This window comes from Python bivittatus, unplaced genomic scaffold, assembly GCF_059951505.1.
Source record: "Python bivittatus isolate LINGU-HERP-01145 unplaced genomic scaffold, Pbiv_v1 ctg000210_np1212, whole genome shotgun sequence".
Classification (NCBI taxonomy): domain Eukaryota; kingdom Metazoa; phylum Chordata; class Lepidosauria; order Squamata; family Pythonidae; genus Python; species Python bivittatus.
Genome location: NW_028277053.1, coordinates 6,091,820 through 6,117,293, shown reverse-complemented (window position 1 = coordinate 6,117,293; position 25,474 = coordinate 6,091,820). Strand labels below are relative to the sequence as shown.

General features: G+C 50.1%; 1 protein-coding gene and 1 long non-coding RNA gene across 4 annotated transcripts in view; one reads left to right on the top strand and one right to left on the bottom strand.

Moving 5' to 3' along the window:
• Window positions 1–25,474, bottom strand: part of ZNF710 (zinc finger protein 710) — a 26,811-nt gene extending 1,337 nt beyond the window's left edge. Inside the window, exons 1-3 of one of the 3 annotated variants that reach the window (XM_088139309.1) lie at window positions 25,344–25,474; window positions 612–2,057; window positions 196–387 (exon numbers count right to left, since the gene is read on the bottom strand). In XM_088139309.1, coding sequence (XP_087995435.1) covers window positions 196–387; window positions 612–2,039 — 1,620 coding nt within the window. In that variant the 5' untranslated portion in view covers window positions 2,040–2,057; window positions 25,344–25,474. Of the gene's footprint in view, window positions 1–195; window positions 388–611; window positions 2,058–3,927; window positions 4,070–25,343 lie in introns of those variants that run through there. The other 2 variants (XM_088139310.1, XM_088139308.1) reach the window with 2 other exon arrangements.
• Window positions 3,477–8,617, top strand: LOC148216152 (uncharacterized). The gene is made up of 2 exons (XR_015795883.1): window positions 3,477–4,070; window positions 5,064–8,617. It is a non-coding gene; the product is annotated as an uncharacterized LOC148216152 (long non-coding RNA).

Here is a 25,474-nt window from a genome sequence, read left to right as displayed (position 1 = left end):
GCAAGACCATGCAATGTGTAGCGTGGCTGGTGGCCCGCAAATTAAAATGAACACTTGGAACATTTTTAAAAATTAAAATTGGCCCCAGTTGTATTTTTAGTTTTTCAACTTGGGGGGGGGCATCTAGAGATGTCGAGCTTGGCCGTTCCCTGCGCCTCCCCCACTGCTGCTCTTCTGGCAGATCCCAGCCCCTACCTTGCACTTGAAGGGCTTGACTGGCGAATGCACAATCATGTGAGTCTTGAGCGTCTGCTTCTGCACAAAGGTTTTGAAGCAGATGTGGCACTGATAGGGGCGCACGCTTGTGTGGATCAACATGTGCCGCTTCATGTTGGCCTGCAGCGTGAACTCTCGCCCACACACTTCACACTTGAACTCTTTCACACCCTGAAAGAAATGGAAGTTGACACCGATGCCCACCGCCCGGACAGGCTTCCTGCCTAGTGCCCTGGCGAGTATCAAGGCCTTTTCAAAGGAGAGCAAACACCTGGGCAAGGGAAGCCTTCCCACCAGCATAAGCAGTTCCAGCCAGGACAGCCGGATGGGCAGGCCGCCACATGCCTTGGGCTTCAGGAGCCCCCCGCACGACCCACCCATGGGCTCTGGCCTACCTTGTGGGTCAGCGAATGCTGCTTGAGGTGGTGGATCTGGCTGAACTCCATGCCGCATTCGGTGCAGACAAAAGGTCGCACATTCTGGTGCTTGAGGGTGTGATTCTGCAACTGGCTGCGGTAGTGGAAGGACTTGTTGCACTCTGGGCATGGGTACAGTGTGGGCCCCTGATGCGTAGCCAGGTGACGCTTGAGCTGGGTGAGCGTGGAGAAGTCTAGGCCACACTCCACGCAGACGTGGCAGCGGCCACTCTCGTGCTTGCCCTCGTGGGCCTTCAGCTCACTGGGATAGGCAAAACCACGGCCACAAAAGCGGCAGCTGTAGGGCTTGACATCTGAGTGCAAGAGCATGTGGCGCTTGAGGTGGCTGGTCTGGGTGAAGGCTTTATGGCACACCTGGCACTTGTGGGGCCGGGTGCCCTGGTGGGTGAGCAGGTGGGTCTGCAGGTGGCTGGGCTGCTTGAAGAGCTTGCTGCAGTGGGGGCAGGAGTGTGGCTTGATGCCATTGTGCCCCAGGATGTGGGTCACCAGGTTGTACTTGGAAGTGTAGGACTTCTCGCACAGGCGGCACTGCCAGCGCTTCTCCACTAGGTAGGAATCATCAATCTGGACGTTGATGTCCAAGCGGTCCAGGTGCACCTTCTTGCTGTGCTCGCCGGGGGTCTCTGCCTCAAAGTCCAGGGGCTCCTGCCATGCAAAGCCTGCTCCGCTCTTGCCTTGCTCTGGGGGAGAGGCTGGCAGCGGGTTCTCCATGCCACTCAGGGATGGCAGGCCAGGGGGAAAGCTGCAGCCGCTGGAAAAGGCTTCTGCTCTGTCCAGGCTGGCCTGGGGGGGGCTCGGAAACCTTTCTTCGTATGCCCCCAAGGAGTGTTCTTGCTGCGCAGGCCTTCGTGGAGGCTGCAGTGGCTGAGGCCGCCTGCTGAATGGGCTGACGCCAGCCATCCTGCCAGTGCTGCTCTGCCCGGTCTGCTCCGAGCAGGGCTCCTCCAGGCTGCCGCCATCTGCCTGCTCTCCAGGGCCTCTGGAGGGCATGGGCGCTTCGGGGGGGCCCTCCCCCTCCTCCTGCTCCTCCTGCTCCTTCTCACCTCTCTCATGCTTCACCTTTGGCACCAGGCGCATGGGGGGCCGCTTCCTCCTCCGGGCCTGTTTCCCGAAGGGGGCTTCTGCCTCCAGCCCCTCCTCTTCCTCGAGGGGCTCTGCCTGAGCTGGGCCTGCTGAGTTGCTGCTTTCGGGCTGCTTCGCTTCAACAGCTGCTGCGTCATCCAGCTTCCCTGCAAAGCTGGAGAAAATGCTATCTGGATTGACCGTGCCTCCAAAGAACTCATTCTCGGACACTAGGCCCAGGACAGCGGCTTGTGCCAGCGACAGCACCACCACAGCATCTGTCTGGGTCCCGGAGCTGGCAAAACGTTCCATGTCTTGCACCATCCAGCACTGCTGTAGCACCTGTAGGAACGAGAAGGGGAAGCCATGACCTTTTGTGCCACGCGTGGGCTTCTGGCCATGAGATATGCCAGTGGCACAGCACCCAAGCGACCACTTCTCCATGTACGCCCACGGACCAGCCAGCAGCCCAAGCATCTCCATCCACGGAAGCCAGGCAGAATTTCATTCTTGTAGGGAGAGCAGTTCCAAGGAAAGCCTAGTGGGAGGGTGATGTTGTAGCCAAAAGGCAGCCAGGCTACAGGCATCCTTCTCACACCCAGGAGAATCACAGCTGCCAGTTAACAATACAGGTAGTTCTCACTTAACGACTGCCCTGTTTAGTGACCATTTTGGGTTACAGCACTGAAAAAGTAACTTTGTGACCGGTCCTCACAATTATGAACGTCACAGTGTCCTGTGGTCACACGATTGCCATTTGCACACTTCACAACCAGCAAAGTCGATGGGGAAGCTGGCAGTAAAATCGCAGGTCACGGTCATGTGATGTCTTGCTTTACAACCACACTGGTTAGCTATGGACTTGCCAGTCCCAATTGTGGTTATTAAGTGAGGACTACCTGTATCATTTCCATACATCAGGTCCACTGGAACAATTTCCCATTTTTTTTTATTATGAGAGCTTAACCTAAAGCAGAGACACGGGAGTCGCCTGTGCAAGAATTCTGGGCCTCCAAAGCAAAATCAGCAGCATGAATGGCACAACTCTGAGCTGAGCCACTTTCAGCTTGACGGCTGACCCTAACAGCCTGAAGCACGAGGACACACCACGCTGGGAGCCACGCAGGGCCTGAAAATGCAGGCCCAAGGGTGGGGCTAGGAAGGAGACAGTTCGTTTGCTGTGAGAAGAGATAACCCAGGATGCGTGTGGAGGACTGACCCTGGGCCAGCCGCAGGCCCGGGTGCGGGGACCTCGCTTCCCCAGAGACACGGGAACACCGCTGTGCTGTCGTGTGTAACTGCATTCCTGGGGGAGGGAGGGAAGGTTAGAGGAGGAGGACGAGGAGGAGGTTTCCTCTGATGCTGATTGCGATCCCAACAAGGGGGCCTGTGGGGTGTCTGGAGCAGTAGCTCCCCTGGGGCTTAAAAAGGCACAGGCAGGCCCAAGGTTTTCTTAGGCGTCTTTGACCACTAACCTACAATAAGGTCGATATACAGGAAGAGTGGGAGAAAAAGGAAAGAGGCAGCTGAGGGGAAAAAGAATTGCCGGGAAGCGGGTGGTGTAAGAATTAATGAAGAGATGATGATGATGATGACGACGACGACGACGATGGAAGATGAGGCGGCAGCACAAACTAGAGACAACTAACCCTGACCAGAGAGTCGCTCCCTAAAAGCAAAAGAAGATGGTTTCGCCCAGCTCACTAACGGGACCAGCTGCGCTTCGGGGGCCGGGCCCACCCGGGCAGACCGCGCAGCTACGCTGATAGCTGGGATGGCGCCTTGCCCTCTCATGCCACCGGGCGTGGACACAGCAGACCTGTCAGGCAGCGCCCGGGCCGGAGGCGGCTACGGCGCCTGCGTATTCTGGAGACCCGCCCTGTGGAACGGCACGGGACCCTCAGCCCCGTCTCGCCTCCAGACGGGCAGAGCCGAAGCCGTAAAGCCCGAGCCGGGCCCGCCTCCAGCGGAGCGTGGCCCGGCGATCGCAGGGAGCTCCGCGTGGCCTTCTTGCCAGCCACAGGGAAGGGGCTTGCCCTGGCCCGTCGCACCTCCGGCCCCTCGCAAGGTCAGCCACGGCCGGCGAGGGGCGTCGGGCAGCTCTGAGGAAGGGGCGGCCCTGGAGGCTGCCTGGGAAGAAGGGAAGGAGCCCCAGGGGGCCGGAGGGGGGCACGCCGACCCGAGGGGCCTCCAGAGGCCTGGCCCGCCTCACCGGGAGCCCGGGGCACGCGCACGGAGGCATCAAAGGCGTCCTAGAGGCTGCGGGAGCGGGAGCCGGCAGAGCCGCGGATCAGGGCCAGCCCAGCAGCAGGGCGCCCGCGAGTGGCCCCGGAGCTTTCGGTCTCACATCTCCGGGTAAGCCAAGCCGCAGGTGCGGAGCCCTTCCGCTCGCGGAGGCGGGCGCGGGCGCGGGCAGGCAAGCGGGCAGAACCCGCGTGCGGAGAGCGGGGCGGGGGCGGGGCAGGGGCGGGGCGGGCTGCCGCGGCAGGCCCGCCCCCTTCCGTCCCCGCCGCGGACGCGCTCGGCTCCGATCGGCGCAGTCCCGGCCGGCTGCGACAGCCGCGTCGCTTTCCGGCCCGGCCCGCCGCAGCCCGGCCTCACTCGCCCAGCAGCTCCCGAGGACGGCGGGGCGCCTGGGGCCTCAGCCCCCGCCCCGCTCCGTCTCCCTAGCAACGCCTCCCTCCCTCCCCCCGCGCCCCCCATCTCCGCTGCCTCGCTTCTCCTTCTCCCCGGGCCGGCCGCTGTTTCCCAGGGAAATTCGACCGGCCCGTCTCAGAGAAAGCCTGGCTGCGCGGGTGGGGTGGGCCTCTCCAGCCCCCGCGCCCGGTGGGCCCCAGTGCCCAGAAAGCGCGTTTCAGGCAGCCGTGCGCCGGGGGGGGGCGCCTCCCTTCCCCAGTGAGCGCGACTCTTCCAGAGCATTTCCCTGCCCGGTGCACAGGGCTCGGCCTGTCTGCCCAAGCCCCCAAGAGTGGGTGGAGGGAAGCCGGTGGCTTGGACCCTCCAGGGCTAACGGGCTGGGGTTAGGCCATCCCCCCAACCCCCCTGGAGCCCCTTTGGAGGTAGCTGCCCAGCAGAGCAGGGGGGGAGAGCCACAGCACAGAAGGGCTTCTCGGAGGGGCAGGAGAGCCCACCTGGGCTTGGCCACCCGTGTAGGGCAGCTGCCCTGAGGGCTGGTTCTGATGGCCTCTGCTTCTGGCTTCTGATGGCCTTGTTCTGCCCCCCAGTCTCCCCAGGAAACAGAGACAGGGGCATCCCCTCCTCCCCACTGCTCCCCTGAGATGCTGCCCTCCTCCCAATCCTAATGAAGTATTACAAAAGCAAACCAGTCAATTTTATCATTTCCTCTAGTCTCAAATTACCCCCGGCGTGATTCTGCCACATGCACCTTCCTGGCAGCGCCCCACCAGGAAAACCGGACCACCCTGCTGGCAACCCAAAGAAGCAGCCATTGTCCAGAAGACCAACCATGAAACAAGGCCTTGGGAAACCAGAGGTGGAGCCCAAGCAGCTTCACAGCTGGTGAACGATGAAACAGGTCACAACATTGTAACACAAACCACACGGCTTACACTTGCATCTAACATTGTGAACTGTGTACTGGGGTTGGGGTTTGTGTTGTGACATTGCAAGGCACGTTTTGCCATTTTTCAGCATCATAACAGATCTGGGGATGCCCCATGGAATGTAAGGCTGATGCCTGACGTCACATGAAGATTCAACATTCAGGTTCAGCTGTCGAGCTGTCGAGCTGTTTGAAACCTGAAAAACTGGTGTAAGTTGTGTTCCTTGAGCAACTGACCTGCCCAGCTCAACACAAGCAGAACAGATTGGTGGGAGGACTCAAAGGATGTGCTGCAGCACCAGAGGCAAACGCGTTCCACGCTCTGTCAGATAGCCCTTCTCCATCAGCGATGGAGAATCCAAACTCTTCCCCCAAAGCAATGACTTATCAGTCCTACACAAGGAGGGGCTGTAAAAAAAGTCACCATGGTGGCTGTGACTGCACGATCAAAACCCCACCCTTTTGCACTGCACATGCGCCAATGTAAAAAAGGGGTAGGGCTTCAATTGCACAGCTGTGGCTGCGATCTGTACTTTTTTTAACCCTTCTATGGATGCCCCTGATGCTACAAGACAGACTTCACTACTTGTTAAGAATGGCAAATTAAGCAAACCATTTACGAGGTGAAGACAGGTTGATATTTCAAGGAGCAATCCGTGGCACTCCCCTGGAAGTGGACTAATTACTAAATCCTAACTTAGCTGCAGTGATGATCACCCATGACTTTCCTGACTGTGAGGGCCATTAAGGAGTGGCACAGCCTGCCTCAAGAGTCACGGACCTTTTCAAGAAAAGACAGGACGGCCATTCGTCTGAGATCATATGAGGATTCCTGCACTGGGCAGTGGGTTGGACTAAAACATCTCCAAGGTCTCCCCCAACCCTAGATTCCATGATTCTATGAACTGAATACTCTGGATTATTTAATCAATGCATATCTGGATGCCTTCATATTTAAAAACAAATACCCATTTGCATTAGTCCCTTCCGGAATAAGCAATGTAATGCAACAACATCCAGAAAATACTAAGCCAAAGAAGTTAAAGGCACGAGATAAGAGACAGAAAAGGAACCTCACTCACTCCAGTTACACCAACACGACTCGCTAACCCTCTCTGTATCTTTCTGTCCTTACAAAGCATCCTTCCTTCCACCACTCTGTACGTGACTTCTCACACTATTTTCTTCTTTGGGGGGAATCTCATTAACTCCACCCAATTATATGTTTATTTAATATTTATATTATACAATTTAGAGGCCGCCCAACTTCAAATGATTCTGGGCAGCTTAAAAAAAGTAGGAATAATAAAGAGGTAGACCTTGAGTGTCCAGAAGACAAACAGTCTATGACAAGTAAAACATCGCACAAGGGCCACCCTACCCCAACACCTGGGAGAGCAGCCTGGTTTTCAAGGACTTTTTGAACGTCATCAGGGTGGGAGCAAACGGACCTCGAGGGACAGGGGATGGCGTTCCAGAGGGCAAGTGTCGCAATGGGGATGGTGTGCCTCCTGCATTCTCCTAGACGGCATTGTTTGACTGAAAGACCCAAAGCACGCCCACTCTGTCTGACCTCACCAGAAAGCATGGGAGATGGGCAGTCCCTCAAATAACCTGGCCATATGTTGTGTTTACAGGGGGCAACCAGCACCTTGAATTGCACCCAAAACTCAACTAGCAGCAAGTGCAGCTGGTGTAGCGGTATCCCATGGGCATACCTGTCACTGCCAGTGCTGCCACATTCAGGACTAGACGTAGCTTCTGAATGGTCTTTGAGGGCAATCCCATGTATAGTGCATTGCAGGAATCCTTTCATGAGGTGGTTCAGGTGTGAGTGACTGAAGGGCACACCGGCAGCAGCTGTGAGTCCAAGACAACCTGCAGATTGCATACTTGAATGGGGAAGCGTAGCCCCATCCAACACTAGCGATGGAAAATCCCCCGAGCTGTGGGGCCCAAATGTCCATGGCCACTCAGTATTGCCAGAATTGAGCTAAAGTTTCTTTCTCCCCAGCAGGCTTGTAAAGCCTCCAGACATTTGACAGGACTTGGACAACTTCACTTGGCAGGATCAAGACGTACAACTGGGTATCATCCACATATTGAGGATAACTGATTCCAGTCCCTCCCCCTCTCAATACAGCCTGGGATGAACCACAAAGAAAGGAGGAGAACCACCAAAATATGGTGCCTCCTGCTCCCAATCTCCATGTCCAGTCTGGAAGGATATCATGATTGATGGTACTGAAAGCTGCTGAGAGCTCAAGGAGCAATGGCTTCTTGAGGAGGGGGCACACCACCGCCTCCTTCAAGGCCAAAGAACTATCCCCTCTCAAAGAAGCTGGCACCATTGCATGGGCCCAACCACAGATCACCTTCCAGGCAGCTTTAACAACCAGGAGACCTGGATCTAATAAAGAGGTGGCCAAGCTCACAGTTTAAAGGACCTTGTCCGCTTCATTAGGTGTCAGAGCTCAAACTTGCTCCAGTAACCCCACAAGGCCATGCTCCGGGCCCCTTAACTGGAGCCCAGCTCTGAGCGGATCAGAGCAATTTTATCTGCCAGATAGCTGGAATATTTTGCACAGCGGCCATTCCTTCAGCTTATCCCTCCCCATCAAAGAATGAGTCACCCTAAAGCAAACTGCTGGAGAGCCATTGGCAGGTGTAATAAGGGCCCAGAAATGGCGCTGTTTCGCCATGATATAATTCTGAATATGGGCTCCTAATCATGTTCAGACCGACTCACTCTTTATCTTCCCCCAATGGCACTTGAGGTGCATCATCTTCCAGAGTTCCTCACAAAACAAAGGTGCACCCCAGGATCAGCGCATAGGGAGATACCACATGGGGCAGTACAGTCCAGGGCCTCTGTCACCCACCCATTCCAGGCTGCAATTAAGACCTTGGCCAAACTCTCTTCCATAACTTTGGGGAAAACCTCAAGCTCCCTCTGGAATCCAACAGGGTCCGACCTAAATCTCCTGGGGCAGGCTATTCTATCTCCCTGTGAGATGGGGTGACACCAGCAAGGTGAAAAGAATCAGAGAGTGGCTTGACCATGGCAATGGACTGATGGTACCAGATCATTTTGAAAGAAAGATCAAATCCCAAGTACGACCACTGGCACACATTGGGACTTCAACGACTTGGGACAGGTCCAGGGTTGTCATGAAGACTTTTTTGGTCTTCCTCTTCCTTTCACCCTTCCTTTCACACATTTTCTTTCAATTTACTCTTCCTTCATATATTTATTTTGCAATTAAATCCTTCCTTCCTTCCTTCCTTCCTTCCTTCCTTCCTTCCTTCCTTCCTTCCTTCCTTCCTTCCTTCCTTCCTTCCTTCCTTCCTTCCTTCCTTCCTTCCTTCCTTCCTTCCTTCCTTCCTGAACAAACCACCTCACTTCTCTATTCTTTTCACATTCATTCAGCACCCATTCATCCTTGACCCTACCTCTTCTTGTTTTACCACATACACTTCTTAAGGACTCCTTCTCACTGCCTTCCACCAATTCTGTATTTCTGACATACCCAGCACTCACTTTGGTATAACAAAGTGAGTGGAAACACGGTGCGACACAACTGTTTTCACTTCTTTTGACTAGCATTCATTTCTCATAACAGACTGCATATTGCTCATTCCCTGTCTACCAGTATTTGCATGTCTTAACATTTCTTCATTTCCACCATTAATAATCTATTAATTAATTACACAATTAATTATACAAATTAATCTATTTGCTCTATCTTTTTGGTCATTTATGTAGAGCTTGCAATCATCCATTTTATTTTTCCTGTCATCCACAATCTTTTTCATGTCACCTTTCCACTAAGCATCCTGTTACATACTTCCCAGGAACATAACTCTCCATATACTTCTATGGCACTTGATAATATAATTCCAAGTAGCTTCTATATCCTCTTTTCTGATGTCTGTTTTATAATTCATTCTGTTGGGAGATTAATCAAATATGTTTTTATACAGGACTTATGCTATCCCTGCAATCATTCTACTTTCATTCCAGTTTCTTTCACTTTAATCTCCTTCCATTTCCCCCCACTTTTGACACTGCCAAAAAGGTCCTGCATTCAGAACTTCTCATCCCCAATGTATTCTTTACTAATTCTTTACTGTATTTTCCATGTATCTACTTAAACAAACCTCTTTCTAAGTAGATGTTCACCAGTCACCACTGTCCTTCATTTTTTTGTCTCCAAATGGCTCAGTCACCGTTTCTTACTCTTTTGCCTCCTTCCCACCCATTTATTTGTGTCAGCTAACAGTCACTTTTCTCCTGGAATGCATTCATCCAGAACATTGTACCAGAACTCTTCTTTGGTACTTCCACTATCACCATTTACTAGAAATGTGCAATTATCATCAACCTATGGATTTCTCCTTCCCTTGCCCTCCACTGCTCATCCTAGCTTTGGTCTATCAAGGCTTTTACATAATGCTCTTCAATAAACTAGAGAAGGTTTAGGCTAAGTTACCAGTCTTACTCACACCCATGTCCTGTCCAGCATGCCTTGCTAACCACATGGTCAGTTTTGACATATTTTGGCCAGTATGTCACAAGCATAATCCAAGCCCATAATTCAAGTTTTGCTTCAAGCATGCTATGCAAGTTAGCAACCCTAATCTAAAGACTACCTGAGGTCAGCACATTATTGTACTAGCTAGTGGGAAGTGTGGTGTATTGACACACTCAGGATGTAGGGAAGGGTGTGACTGGCCTTAGCTGTTTCTTTCCCAAACAGAGCCCCCCCAGCCCCTCCCCCCACTGCTGCAGATGCAGTGCAGAGGCCAGCCCAAAAGAGAGATCCTGAAGGCCACTTGCAGACAGAGGAACATCCATGCTCTAAATTAGCCAACGAGAAGATTGCTAGCAGTTGCACCGCCACGGCACGCACAACAGTGGCACTTGGATAATGTTTTAATACGGGGAGGGGGAACTCGTGCTCATTGTGGAGAAACAGTCACAATTCCAAGAGGAGGACGGAAGGGCTTTCCTGTCTTACAAAGACCTGCTATAAAAAATAACTTTTGCAAAAATAAATGGAAAAAGATTTTCATGTTCCTTTTTTTGCTGAAATGATTTCTCTTCCTGCATGTTCCATGTGCTGTCTGAAAATAGAAAAGCTATTTAAAAAGAAGCAACACACACACCGCATGCACACACACACACAGACACAGACTAGAGGAACTGAATAGAGGAAGGATGAAAGGGGGGAAAGGAGCCTCAAAGGGGGGTGGGGGAGAGAGAAACAGAGTGAAAAGCGATGGAAAAATGAGGGAAGGAGGGGGACTGAAAAGAAAGGCTGAATGGAGCTGCAGGAAGGGGGAAGAGGGAGAAAGCTTGAAAAGAAACAGCTACACAAATGACCCTGGATTCACAGGCTGTGCCAATCCCCGTTGTGTAAAGATGTAAAACCCTTTTGGCTTTTCACGTTCTCTCTCTTTTCGGGGGGGCGGGGAGAAAGTTAATTCCCAACTGAGCAGAAAATGAAGGTGGCCAAATGAAAGAGGAAGAATCTGCTCCTAAGAAATCTTGTGAGAAAATCACACACACATATTTAGTTAAAAATCAAAATTGCCGGAGTGGGAGAGGAACATCTGCCCTGACAAACAAAGCCTCCCTCAGTCAGAGAGAAGCACTCTCTCTCCAAGATGGTCGTCGGCATCCGGCAGCCAGTGGTCCACCACATCCCCTTCTGCGTGCCTCAGGAGCAAGGCCCCGGCTGCCTCTGGGCCCCCAGTCCAGCAAAGGGCCTGGGGCAACTGGGGCTGGAGGGCAGGAAGGGGAACAAAGTCCTGCTCCTGGGCCATGCTGTTCTTCCTTGCAATTCATTTTTCGGTTAATGGCTAGGAGCTCACCCAACTGGTGAAGTAGCTGCTATCCCTTCTCTTGTTCATTTGAAAGGATTCTGCAGATAGAGGGGAAAGTAGGGCCAGGCCTGCAGTCCAGATTCAATCGAGTGGGTGGTCAGATTCAGCCCCCAGAATGGCTGTGGCAAGAAAGGGGGCACTCCTGTTGGGTTGGAGCAGGGCTGGCACCTTGGAGGGATCCATCACAGAAGCACCCACAACGTAACTTCAGAAATGACACGTGACAGCAATATATTTACCGCAAACAGGAATCTTTCAAAATTTTAAAATAAGACCAAAATCATGACTTAGTTTAAAATAAAATAATTGATTGTTTTACTATGCTTTTTTCCAGTTCTGCCAGACACTTCTTTCTCAGCTCTCTGGGTAACAAGCTGCTATTTCCTAATTCTGTGCCCAGCAGGTCAGAAAGGGGTCCTTCTGGGTGGGAAATGAGGTCCCCATTGCTACTTCACAGGCTTCTTCTGCCAAGGAGCTCCAGCAGTGCCAGGGAAGTGACATCTGCCTCTTTTCCATGGACTAGCAGGGATGTTCACCCCTCTGCCTCCACTTGCCAAGGCTCGCAGGGTGACCGTTGTGCAATGTCCAAGATAGGGAGCCTCATTTCCCTCCAGGCTGCTAAGATCCTGTTGGGTGGACCAGGCTGTTGCCACGTGGCCAGCAAAGAGGAAAGGCCAACCATGCCAGGAAGTTCTGAGAACCCCAACACAGGCTGGTGGAAAACCATACCTCATTCCTACATCCAGGCTTCCGATTTCTGGAATCGGAAATGGGTTGATTTTGTCTTTTTGCCCAGCCTGGGATGGGGACTCACATGTGGGCCAGGCCAGACGAGGCACATGCAGGTCACTCCTGCTACAGATCTACAAAGGTACTACCAGGCAGGGTTGGCGGCACAGGCTGCTGTTTGCCACAATGCTAAGCAAGGAGGAAGAAGCTGCCTCTGTTGGGGCCACTGAACACATCCGGCTTAGTTTTTGTCATCAGAGGTTGGACACTGAAACTACAAACTTATAATCAGTTAATGAAAACATATTATTCAAACATAAATAGTAGTTTCAGGGATAACCTCTAGCTGTAGCAATGTAAAAAATCTACATGGTTGCTAAGAGTCAACAACAACAATGGCACATAATCACACAATAGCAATGTATGATTTGAGGGCTGTATATTTCTACAATATCCACAAGAATGATCATCCTGTCATGCCATAGATTGTCTTATATAAAAGTCTCCACATTTCACTGAATTAAGGGAGAAGGGTCTAAGTTGCAGGAACACCAAAAAGGGGCCAATTGATTCAGACAACTAACATCCAAAGGGGAAACTGAACCTTAAATTCACCCAGTTATATGCAGAAGTAAACTAACTCTACCTACTCAGGTGTGATGTGGCTTTTGCTTCTCTAGTCCCCCCCCCCCAAATAAACAGACATGCTGCTGGAAAACCATCCAGGTCTCAAACATGATTGGCTGCAGTGGCCAAGCCACACCTACTGCTGCCGGTCTGACCAATATGGGAGCGGTTAGTAATGCAACAAAGCTTTGCTAGTCCTCTCCTAGCCCCCAGCTCCCCACAGGTAAGGGAAAGGTGCGAAGCCCCTTCTCCCAAGGAGGAAATTAACGGCATGGGTGGGGAGGATTGGCCATTTACTCTAGGTGTGACCGTTCGCAGGACTGTTGGACAGTCATAGGCCTAGAACATATCTGTAGGTCTAAAACCTTGCAACTGCAAGGAGAGGCTTCTGAGAGAATTGGTCAAGAATCCCAAGTCTTACACGGCAAAGTGGTGTTAGTAGGATTAGCAGTCCATGGTCAAAGAAAAACTCATTCTCAGGAATGCAAGATGGTCTCTCCTACTGACACAGGTTACCTGAAGCCCAGTAAAATGAATTAAGTTTCGTGTTCTCATTGGAAAAGCCCTTCCAGACAGCGGGAGAATTACAGCCAGTCAGCATGAGAGAAACAACAATGGAGAATGCCCAACACCTTCTTTGAAACCTCATCATGGAGCGAAGACTTTCGAAGTTGCACAGATGCACGAAAGTATTACCAGACTGAATTGTGCTCGAGAGGAAGTGGAACATACATGAAGAAGGAATCTTGCAGAAGACAACATGGACATTAATGGAGAAGGGCAACTTCTGCTGGAACAGGAAGAATGTGCCATTTAGAAGGTTTTCACAAGCCTGAGAGTAGCTTGGTCAAATGGACCAGGAATTTGCAGCTGTTGCGAGAAAGAGATTATGCCACATCTCCCTCTTTGTCTTTCATTAAAGCAGACTGTTGTTGGCCATAGGATCTTGCCATGGCCAACACATGAGAACTGAAATGTGCAGAACAGTAGAAATAAATAAGACTTGGTGAATGGACATGAGAAGATCTGTTCCACTCTACAAGGAAATTCAGCTCCACTGAACCAGCACTATGCTTGACCAAAGGTGGGTCTTCAATGCAGCCTTTGTAAGGCTAGGAAAAGGAACTTTGCTGATGAAATGTGAAATCTGGAAAGTCAGCCTTCAAGCATTAGTGCACACTGGTGGCTTGGTTAAAATTAATTCTCAACAGCCGTGAGCTGCTTGAAGTATGCCTGTTCCATCAAGCAAGTCAGTACATTCTCATCCCAATCCAGCCCCCTTGATGGAGCTCTTTATATGACATGGTGACAGAGGACCACTCATGCTGATTGCACATTCTGAGGAATCGGTCCCCTCAGATGGGGGGGGACTAACAACAAGGTCCCCCCATGTCCTCTGAAGGAAGACTAACCCTGGGCAAGGAGGAGAGCAAGGTGGATGCATTTGCCAATTCTCAACAAAAAAGGAGCACTGCACAAAGCCACGTCCTAGGATTTATTACATGGCACCAAGGATACTCTTGCCTTGGACAGTTGAACAAACCAGAGGATACAGCATTTCTCATTCTCCCATTTCCAAGCAAAAGTATGTCCTGAACTCATTGTCTGTTTGCTGTTAACACTACAAAGGGACACACTTCTGCCTGGACAAAGTTAATACACAGACACACACACAGACACACACACACTTTTGACTTGCCACCAGGCATGCGGTGTGCCTCCTTGGAATCCAGATGAAATGGGCCGAAACTGGGCCTGGAATCTCTCTCCTGTTGGATAGCAGCAGGTAATGAGCTGCAGTAAGCAACAGGAGCAGACCTGTACATGCAATGGGAAGGACAGAGACCATTAGGGTAACCCCCAGCTCCCTTGGGAAGAGGCTGCAATGCCTTCTCCAGCAGCTTCAAAGGCCCTCTGCAGCAAGGCGACTAAAGCAATGGCCAGAATGGAGAACGGGAGGACTTCCACCAACAGAACAGGAGTGCTCCTCCTGAAAACCCTTCTCCCAGCTGTCGGAGAGGAAGGGGTCTTCCATTCCACATCCTTATCTTGGACATATATCCGGGGTTGGATGAAGATGCCCTTCCTCTGCTCATGCTGCATCTTCTCTGACCGAGAGTAGGCACGTTGGATGTATTAATGCCTCGGTTTCTGGAGCAAAAAATTTACAAGATATTGGGAAGATGGACGTTTTCAGGCCAGCCTGCCTTGGCAAAGGGCTCTTTCTCCAGAATCCCAATTATAGCACTGCCCGTTGCCTGTTCTAAGACACCACATCCCACAGTTGGAGGCCAGCAAAGAGAGAGCTCACGCAGAAAGCAGTGGCCTGAAAGGGAGTGATGCAGAAGCTGCTCACGGGACTCCTCTAACTGGTCATTAGGCACATGTGCTGAAGATGTGGCAGAGGCACTCGGAAGGGAACACAGATGCAGCTTTTTTTGATATGCTCAAAATAAGGGGAAAAGAAAGAATCAGTGCGCCAGTGGTTCAGTGAAGATAGAAAAATTCCAAGAGATAAAAAGCAAAGGGAGAGGGATTTAACTCTTGCTTTGGTTCCGTATCCTCCAACAGGAAAGTATGGAGTCCAACAGGACAAAGAGGGAGAAAAGAAGCTTGAGGTGACAGAAATGTGGGCAGGAAATAGCTTTTTACTTTGAATGAGTTTAAATCTCCACAGCCACATGAATTACATGGGAAAGTATTGAGGGGGGACAGAAGATTTAGTCTTGTCCAATATGTTATTAACCACTCAGATAAAGAAATAGAGGGGTGTTTATCTAATCTGCAGATACAAAACTGAGCAGGGCAGCCAAAAACATGTAAAATTCAAAATGAACTTGGTAGAGTAGGAACATGCGCTGAAAGGAACAGTCTTACACTCAACATAGAAAAGTACTGTACACAGTTCTTCACAAACGAAGCAAATACTGAATACCCAGTTATAGGATGAGGGCTCTCTGAGTTGGCCACGGCAGTTGTAAAGAAGATAATGGGATCTATTATAACCTGAACATGAGTCAGCCGCGCGACGTGGCTGCAAAAAAGGCAAATGCAATTTCACACTACAGCAGCAGAAGCAAAACTCCCGAAGCACCGGGCGCAAGAGTTCCGCTTATCCCGCCTGGCTCGCAAACCAGCGGGGCCGGCCCCAAGAATCCGGGGCGCGGGACCAAGTCCGCTGACGGAGATGGCGCGAGCACGCCGGGCCCGGGAGGAAGGTGGCGGGCCGCGCTGGCGCTCTCCCAACCTACGGACGGGCGCCGGGCCTGTTCTCCGGCCTTCGGAAGTCAGGACACGAGCAGCGGGAGCCGCTCGCCGGAGAAGACGCGGGACGGGTCACCTGAGTCCGAGACTCAGACGCGGGCGGGCAGAAGCCTCTTCCCCTTCCCGTCGACGGGTAGCCGCTGAGGAAGGAGGACCCGGCGACGCGGCGGACCCCGGAGCGGGCGCTTCGGAGGGCCTCCCTCGCGGGGCCGGCCTGGCAGCGGCAGCGCCTACGAGGGACAGCGGAGCCTGGCGCGAGGGACGCAAGCCGAGCACCGCCGGGGAGGCGGCCCGTCGCTTTGGAGGCCTCTGCTGTGCCCAGCCGGGGAAAGACGCGGAAAACCCAAGCGCGGGAGTCTTTAGGCTTTGCTTAGCCCGCCTTTCTTACTTTTATAAACAACTCAAGGCGGCGAGCAAACCTAGACCTCCCTCCTCCCGCTGTTTCCCCACCACAACCACCACCCTGCGAGGTGAGCTGAGCTGAGCTGAGCTGAGCTGAGCGCGGGGAGGGCCCACAGGCACCCGGCCGCTGGCGCGCCTCAGGCGGGCCCAGGACTCACCATCTCCGGCGCCAGCCCGGAGCCTTCACCCCTAGGCCCAGCTGGCTCTCAGTGGATGGTGCAAAGGATGGTGAGACCTGGCAAAGCTGAAAGACAGGCTTTGTTCAGAAGGAATCATCCCAACAGAATCATCGAATGTTTCCAGCTGCACAGTAGAAAAGCAGAAGCGAGAAACAAAAGTGAAATAGTTCCGTATTATAGGCTGCCCAGCCTGATGGAAGGTATGGATAGCAATTTCCTGGAACAGACGACAAAGAAATCCCCAACCTCTGCTGCAGGTCTAACTTAGCTAAAATGGCCATTCAAAAATGTCTGGACATGCCTTGCTGACCACTTCATATCTCTGACGATAAAGGAAGCAACAATGATGGAATCGCTATTTATACTCACCTTTTGCAATATAAACAGTTAGAAATCATAGACATTACACTACCCCTGGGGCAATACAGAATATCCCCTCCCTTTTCTGCACAACCACCTTGAAAACAATAGTATTTCCCCTCTGCCTTTCCAACCCGGATCCTTCAACGCTTCCTCCCGGGGCTTGGCTTCTGGACCCTTCACCTCCTAGGTAGTCCTCCTCTGAACCTGACCCAGTCTGTCACGGTCCTTTTGGAACTCTGGTGCCCAGAACTGCATAGAACTCCGAAGGGGTCTGACCAGGGCAGATGGGACAATTATTTGAGGGATCTGGATTTTATGTTTCTCTTAATGCAGCCCAAGACTGCTGACTCATCTCTACCTTGTGGTCAGCAAGGGCACCCAGATTCTTCTCACATGTTCTACTGCCAAGCCAGGTCTCCCCTATCCTATGCTTGGATCATTTTGAATCTTCTCTTTCTCCTTTACAGAATAATTTGTTTTGAAAAGCAAAAACTGTTAAGGCGGGTGGTAGTAATGCCCCTGAGTAACACTGTCTCTTCACCCATCTTCAGGAACAATTCTATCTTCCACAGGACAGTCCTTCAGCTACCATGTCTCCCCACAGTCTTGGGAGATACCCAGCTTCTCAAAGTGTTTTGTGCATACTGTTACCTAGTACAGTACCCACAATATCATTCTCATGCCCTTGATTTTTCCTACCCAAATAGACTTCGTATTTTTCCCAGTTGAAATTCATCTTGCAACTTTCTGCCTATTTTTCCAGTTGATATATATTAAGATCCTCTTGAATCTTGATGCTGTTCTCTAAGATGTTTGCTATCCCTTTTATGTTACCTACAAATTTGGCAGCCATATTTTCAAACCCCTCATCCAAGCCATGTATAAATGTGCTAAATAGCACAGGGCTTAGACTGGGGAATGTCATTTAAATCTGAGAGCCCACACTCCTCTGGCTTGAAGCAAAGGAGTGACATGCATTCTTTGTGTACAATTATTCAACTAACTCCACTGATCTCCAGCTCCATTTATCACTGATAAGCCCAGCCCATTTTTTCCATCTTTTCATGGGAAACATTGGATGCCTTGCTGAAGTCAAGTACGCAATTCCTGTAGTCAACTAAATTCATCTCATTCAAGAGATCAGGTTGGCTTGGCATGCTTTATTTGTGAAAAACCCATGCTGGCTCTCACCAAGCAAGGCATTATCTTCTAAATGTCCACAAACTAATTTAATCTCTTCCAGAGTTTTGCCTGGTATCAACCTCAAGCAAACCAGTGTAATTAACTGGGTCCTCTTTTTTTTCCCATCGTTGAAGGTAGAAACAGCATTTTCTCCAGTTCTCTAACACTATGCTCATTCTCCATGATTTCCCATAGACCCCAGAAGGGGTCTGCAAGCTCCTTCTGGGCTCTCAGATGCAAGTGGCCTGGCCCTGGAGACCTGAACTTGTTCACAGCTAGATGCTTCCTGGGCATCTCTTTATTACTTGGGTTGTCCCTCCCTCCTTGTTCTCCTTAAGTCCATCTGAACAAGTTCTTGTTTGGAGACAAGACCAAAACAAAGCAGGCATTAAGGAGCTCTTCCCTCTCTGTCACCTTTTACTATCCTATTTCTCCTACCAGTGGACCTACTCTTTCCTTTTACTACCAACACAGCCAAAAAAGACCTTTTATGACTTCCTTTGCCAGCCTAAATTTAATTTTTGCTTTCTTTCAGCAGTTACTAGCTATTTGCTGGTCCACCTCCTTGATGATTGTACCCATCTTCCAGTTTCTTTTAATTCTTAGCTCAGCTGACAGCTGCATCCATAACCATTTCCTAAGCTGTTTGTATTTTTTCTCATGTTGCGTGATTTACTTCCAGTATATAGTTTTTGACACATTTTCGGCCCTCCTATACTGCATTTGACACAAGGAGTTTGATCTGTGAGAGCACCTCTCTCAACTTGTTAAAACTGGCTCTCCTAAAATCTAGTGGGCTTGTATGTATGCTCCAATTTTCTTTTGGTAGAATCTTTTTGGGTAAAAACACCCAAACTCAAATATTAATTTCCACCCAAAAGTTCCCATTCTTTCAGTTCCTCATCCTACTTTTTCCCATTGGTTAGGATCAGAAGTCAGACAGCCAATCCCTTTGTCTCTCCTCCAACCTTCAGGAAAACGAAACACTCAGCAAGACCGCTGAGGAAGTTTGGGGATCTCTCAGTTTTGGCTGAATAGTTTTTCTGGCATATGTCCAAACAGTTGAAGTTTTTCATTAGGGCTATAGCTCTCTTCCCTGAGTGTTCTGCAATCTGGCCCAGAAGGGTATTATCTATAATTTCTGCCTGGCTTGATGGTATATATTATACCCTTACAATAATAGATTTGCTGTTTCCATTTCCTTGTATAGTTAATCACTGTCAGCTGGACTCTCAGTGCTCATTTTCTTGGATCTCAGTGCTTGCGTATCCTTCCTTCACACAGGACACTCCTTCTCCTCCTCTCCTTTTGCCTGGGATATTCCTTTGGAATAAATTGTACCCTTCAATCCTTGTATTCCAGTTACATGTTTCGCCCCATCAGGTTCCAGTAATCCCTACTAAATCACATTTACCTTCCTGCATTAAGACTACTAATTCTTCCTGTTTGTTCTGCACACTTTGCGTTGGTGTAGAGATACTGAAACTCTTGGGTTGTGTAACTAGATCGATTCATTCTTGTATTGACATGTATATTATTGGATGCTTCCATATTCTGCATACCACCACCCCCTACTCCTGTTTCTGGTACTTGGCATTACACTATTTTCATAGTGTTCTTCTCCCTCCCTGACAAAAGATTCAGTTTAAAGCCCTCTAGATCAGGTCTGCAAGTCCAGTTGGAGCAAGTTCCAAGGTGATTTTCTCTTCAAGCTCAATCCCAGCCAAGAGTAAACAGCTGCTAATGAAATGTAAGAAAGAGGAACATTGGGAGTAGTAACCATGGTGTTTTGGGATTTGTGATAGTTGGTAGGATTTCATGCCTAAAAATTCTTAAGGAGAAAAGAGTTCAAGAGGCCTTCAAGAGAATGCAAACTAAAAATATTGACAACATCAGGAAATACCATTTTCCTTTAAATGAGTTTACATTTCCAAGACCAGAAAAATTGCATCCTAGGATACTGAAGAAACTAGCTGATTGGTCTGGCAAGTCCCTTACGGGTTCTTTGAGAAATTCTGGAAGATAGTGAAATAGTAGTTCATTGGAAGAGAGAAAATGTTATTCTTATCTTCAGAAATAAAGAGGGAAAGGATGATTTAGGAAATTACCAATCAATCTGACTTCTGGGGAAGAAATGGTGAAGGACTTGAGATCGCCCACAAGTGCTCCAGACAGTTGTGCCTCGTGAGGAGACTGTAAGACAGCGGGCTCCAGTGGGTTTCGAGCTCTGGGAGAGGAGGAAATAGCCATCTTGCTCAACCCACAGTCAGCACCTTCAAAAGGACACTGGGTTCACATACTTCCTTTTTTAATCAGTTTTGAAAAGTCCTTGTTAACTGCTTTTCAGATATTAGGAACCTTCGGATTGACAAGTCTGAAAACACCAGGTAAGTTTCCTTCAATCCTTAGCAAAAGAAGTTTTAAATACAAGTTTAAGGATTAAAACACAATTGGGGGGGGGGGATGAACAGCAAAAGGGTGATTAGAATTTTGATTTTGGAAAGTTACAAATGGACTAAGGTCCAGAGGGATTTAAAATAAGATTCTGGAATTAATTATACGAATCCTTCCCATGGCAAAATGCTTTTGTTTTGAATTCTTTTAAAAAAAACATGATAGGATTTTGGAAGTTGGACACTAGAGGGAACTAAAAGGAACTAAAGATTACAATTAAATGAGAACACCACATAAATTTGACTTATTAATACAGAACGGAGCAAAATATTTTAACATTGGACATATTGAAGGATATTTTTGAACAATGGATCCAGAAGTTAATTTTAAGAGTGCCCGCCTCTGTAGATAGACTGTGTTTAAAAGATGTTATGGAAGAGGAACACATTTTACTGGACAAGATTGAAACTGATCTGAAAGTGGATTTAAAAATGACAGGCTACAAGAATGATGTGGGAAAAGATGCTACACTGGACATATAAAAGAAACCAGCTGATGTTTTAACAATTAAAAGGTTTATACAAATAACAAACCAAGAGAGTGACCTGATAATTGTCCTATATTGGATTTATAAAAGAGGCTTCTTAAAAGCTTTGAAGAATTTTGTGAGAAGGGACAAAGAAAAAATGAAAAGAAATCAACTTCTAGGACATTATTTGAAGGGATTAAAGATTGTTAAAGGTAAAACGAAGGCATATAAACTTGGTTTATTTGATCAAGATTCAGATAGATATGTTGTTATCTTTGGTAACCTTTAATGGACTTCTGCTGATCAGGACTGAAATGATGAGGTTTTAAGGATTTATTTATAGATAAGAAATGGGATATGGGAAAAAAAAAGATAATTTGTTGTATTTTAAGAGAAGGTGATAAGTTACTAAAATTGTTCATACTTGTGATGAAGGGGGAAGTCATTTCTTTATATATTTCTTTTCTTGTTCTTTACTATATTCTTATTTTTTTTCTTTCTTTTCTATTTTTCTATTTTCTTTTTTTCTGCATCTTTTTTTTCTTCTTATCCTTTTTTTTAGTTTCTATTAGTTTTTTTATCATTGTAAATGTAATTTTTAATAAAATTACTATTAAAAAAAGGAAGTTACCAATCAATTTGACATCAATACCTAGGGACACTTTGCAACAGATCTGTAAGCATCTTGAAAACAATACATTAATTATCAGCAATCAGCATGGTTTTGTCAAGAACAAGTCTTGTCAGACTAATCTGATTTCATTTTCGTTACTGGGTGACATCCTTAATAGACTGGGGAAATGCTGTAGTTGTAAAATAACTTGATGTGGCTGAAGAGACACAAATTTGTAGAATGCTGGAAACTGGATGGGAAGACAAATAATATTCAAAATGACTGTGATAGAGAAAATGACAGAAAATAACAATTAAATTCAAGAAAGATAAATTCATAGCTAGGAAACTTAAATCAAATGTTCGGTTTGACTTGCTGGAAACGCTTATGAGAAAGATTTTGGAAGAGTAATTGATTCAGTGTTACTACAGGACTGCAGTGCATTAGTTACAAAAAAATAAATGTCCAAATGCATCAACAGTAGAGGTTCAAGGGAAGTAACAGTTCCACTTTCTTCTGCTTTGGGCAAATCAAATCTTGAGAGCTGGGTTCCCCTTCACAGAGGAAAATCTAGAGAGTTATCATCAAGGTTGCTTTAAATTAGATTTCTGTACTGAGCAAGGGGTCAGAGTCATTGGCTTTGATGGTCCTTTATAAGACTGGGTCATGAAGATTAACATTTAGAATGAACAGAGTTTTGCAAGAGATGCTAAAAACCACAAAATCAGTCTGTGTGCGCCTACAAATAATACATTGCTTCTTGGAGTCACATGGGTTTATTACAAAGAAATCAGGTGTCAAACATCAACATGGAATGCAAGAACACCCCAGGCACCCCAGATGATGCCAAAATCTGCCTCTCTTTTTCAATGAGGTAAATAATAAAGTGATAGATTATTAGAAAAGGGAGATAGTAACTATATTTTAGTCTTCAAGAGGAGGGCTGCATGTTAAATTTACTAAAGAAAGGTCTCTGAATAGGAAACACTCATTTTTTTTCTTCCTCCACTCACTCCTTTTAGTTTCAGTTCTAATCCTGAGGGCATCCAGGATTCCAAGCAACCAGCTCGCATGCCTGGTGCACGAACATTTTCCTCAGCCCTCCCCAAAGCAGAGCTAGAGAATGGCTTGGGGAAAAGAGAATCTCCCCACACTTTCAAGCTCGACCAAGAAGGAAGGAAAAGTGGGGGAAACAATTGCCATCACAAACAGGATGTGAACGGGAAGATCCTTTGACTTCACAGCATGAAGGAAGTGATGGGGGCATCTAGAAGAGATACAAGGAGTCTGTTGAAGGTGCAAAATAACATTCAAGTTGGCACATGTGTGTGCGCATTCTCTCTCTCTCTCTCTCTCACACACACACACACACACAGGCAACACCAGGGAGACCGAAACAGGAACAATAACATGGGAAGGAAGCAGAAACAGTCTTCCTTTTGAAATTCTAGCCACCCTTTCTTCCTTCTTGATTTTGCCTGGAATGGCCACCACAAGTGAACAGCTCCTTATCATGTTTTAAACTGAACTGATATGTCACTTCTTATAAAATGGGAATACAGAATAGTTTGCCTCACTAAAATACAACCCCCTCAAGAGTTAATGATTATAAACACCTATGTGTTCAAGGCTGTTAAAACAGCAAACCAAAGCTATGGGTTAAGAAATGTGTTTTAAACAGCTGGTGTAATTTAAATATTGAAGGAGGTTGATGTACCCCAAGTTCCTCAGCAACAGCACCCGCCCCCGACAGAAAGCCCTGCTCATATATCTCTCCCTGGCATCCTGATCAGTAGTTCCAATAGCTGCACTGAAGATCTTAAGAGGCTGGGCTAGGACAAAATGCAGGAGATGGTCCAACTGGACTCTAAGCAACTATTTCACCTTTGGAGAGAGAAAAAGTGTTCTAGTGTTTTACTGAGAAGCAAGTAGAATATTATATGTGTTCCAATTATTTACACAGAACTAACTTTTGCTTCTGATCCTGAACAAACCATAAGACCACCTGGAAGTTTTCAGTCTCTAACCATGGTGTGAAACCCAAGGAGCCAATGCTCCGAGGCTCACCAGAAGGCGCGGCACTTGCTTGGGGGAATGCCATATAATGTCTCTTAGTCCTTGATGCTCAGCAGGGCCTCCTCTCTGCCATGGCATTGATCAAGGCGCCTGGCATCCCCTTCCCCCATACCTCGTGCTACAAGGGGTGCAGTCTTTGCCTTCCGCAAGAACTGACTTCTGTTCCTACAACCTCTCTCTGGCTGCGATTTCCTTGGAGCTTCACTTCCCACCTGACTCCTGGGGGGTGGGGGGGCAGGCACCTGCCCTTCTGCTGCCCTGCTCTCCTCTCCCCTGCGCCTTAATCCAGTGCCAAGAGAGAGAAAATAGGTCAAAGCCTCCAGTTCACTGAATCCCCTTCTCCAACCCCACAAGGAAAGCATGTCACACATTCTCCGCGGAGATTAAAGGAGGGAAGAGGAGCTCGTTCCCCCGGCTGCTCGCTGCTCTGGACCTGTGACCTCCCAGCAAGGGCACCTAGCAATCGGCTGAACAACGGGTGGTGCCACGCAGCTGGCAGAGAGCTGGCCAGACCCTCCCTGGAGCCTCAGTTTCCCTCTCGGGAGGTCAGGATGGCAGAGCTTCTCTGAAACGCTTGGGCGGAGAATCACGCTCCTCACACTCACCCCAACCCATTCCGCCCAGTGGAGGGAACCCCCGCTCTAGCGGGGGGCAGAACTGATCGCCAGCCGCCGCCATCTCCGGCAGCACTTCAAGAAAGCGATAGCCGCCCCGGTCACAAGAGGATCACTCCTCTGACTGCGGCCAGGGCAGGGAGACGTCCCGAAGCACGTCGGAAGCGGCGGGGGGGGGGGGCGCACGGGCACGGCTTCCCCGAGCCGCTCCGGGCAGCGTTCCGAGGCGCTGCCAGGGGCCGCTCCGCTTAGCTGGCGGCGCCTCCGCTCGGAAAGGAGGGCGCTTCTGTTCGCCTGCTTTCCGGGCAGCCCTCGGCAGCGCTACATTTTCCAGGGGTGGGGCGAAAGGCATCTGGGCAAGGACGCCCCCCTCCCCTCTCCGCCGCTCTGCAAAAGCAGCACCGCCGCGCGCTGGAAGCCCCTCCGACCAGCAGCCGGAGAAGCGCTGCGCCACGCGCGGGCCCCGCGGGACGGCGGACCCCGCCACGCCCTGGAGCTCCAAGCGAGCCCGGCACCACCAGCGGCCTTCTGCTGCGCTGGAGCGGAGCGGCCCGGCGGCCCTTCAGAGCGGCTCCCCGCCCGGGGCTCCCGGCGAGCCTCTGGCAGGCCTGGCTGGCGGGCAGCGAGCGAGCCTCGGCAAGACGATCAGCTGTTCAAGGGGAGGTTCAGCGCGCCCGAGCCGGAAGGGCAGGGCAGGGAAGGAGAGCTGCGGCCGCCTCCCCCGCCTGGGCTCGGAGCGGCAACAGGTAACCCCGCCGGGAGGGTCTTCCTCCGCCCGGCTCGGCACGCCAAACTTTGCGCAGCGAAGCGGCGGAGGGGAAGTGGCACCGAGAGCCGGGCGCGGGGGCGGCGCGGAGCGGAGCGAGCGTGCGCCCCCACGTGCTGGGCGGCCGAGCGGGGCCAGCAGGGCCAGCGAGCCGCGGCCGAGCCGAGCTCCGAGCACCCGCCTGCCTGCCTCCCTCCCGCCTTCGCTTCCTCCTCCTCCTCCTCCTCCTCTCCTCCTCCAGCGGCGCCATCACTCCTTCCGCCGCTGCTTCCTTCGACAGGGCGGCGGCGGCGGCGGCGGCGGCAGCCTCTCGGGCCCGGGCCGGGCGTTACGCGCGGCGCGGCCCGCTCCGCCCGGGGGCCCGGGCCCGGCGCCGCCTCGAGCCGGGGAGGAGAGGGACGGAGGCCGGCCGCACTGGCCGGGGCACGGGCGAACTCACCCTGGGAGTCCCGAAGAGGCTCGGCAACGGGACGGGCAGCCCTACTTGGCGCGGGCGAGGCGAGGGGAGGCCCGGCCGCCTGGCCTCCGGGGCGGCTGCCGCAGCGCTGTGCTCTGGCGGCCGCCGGCTGC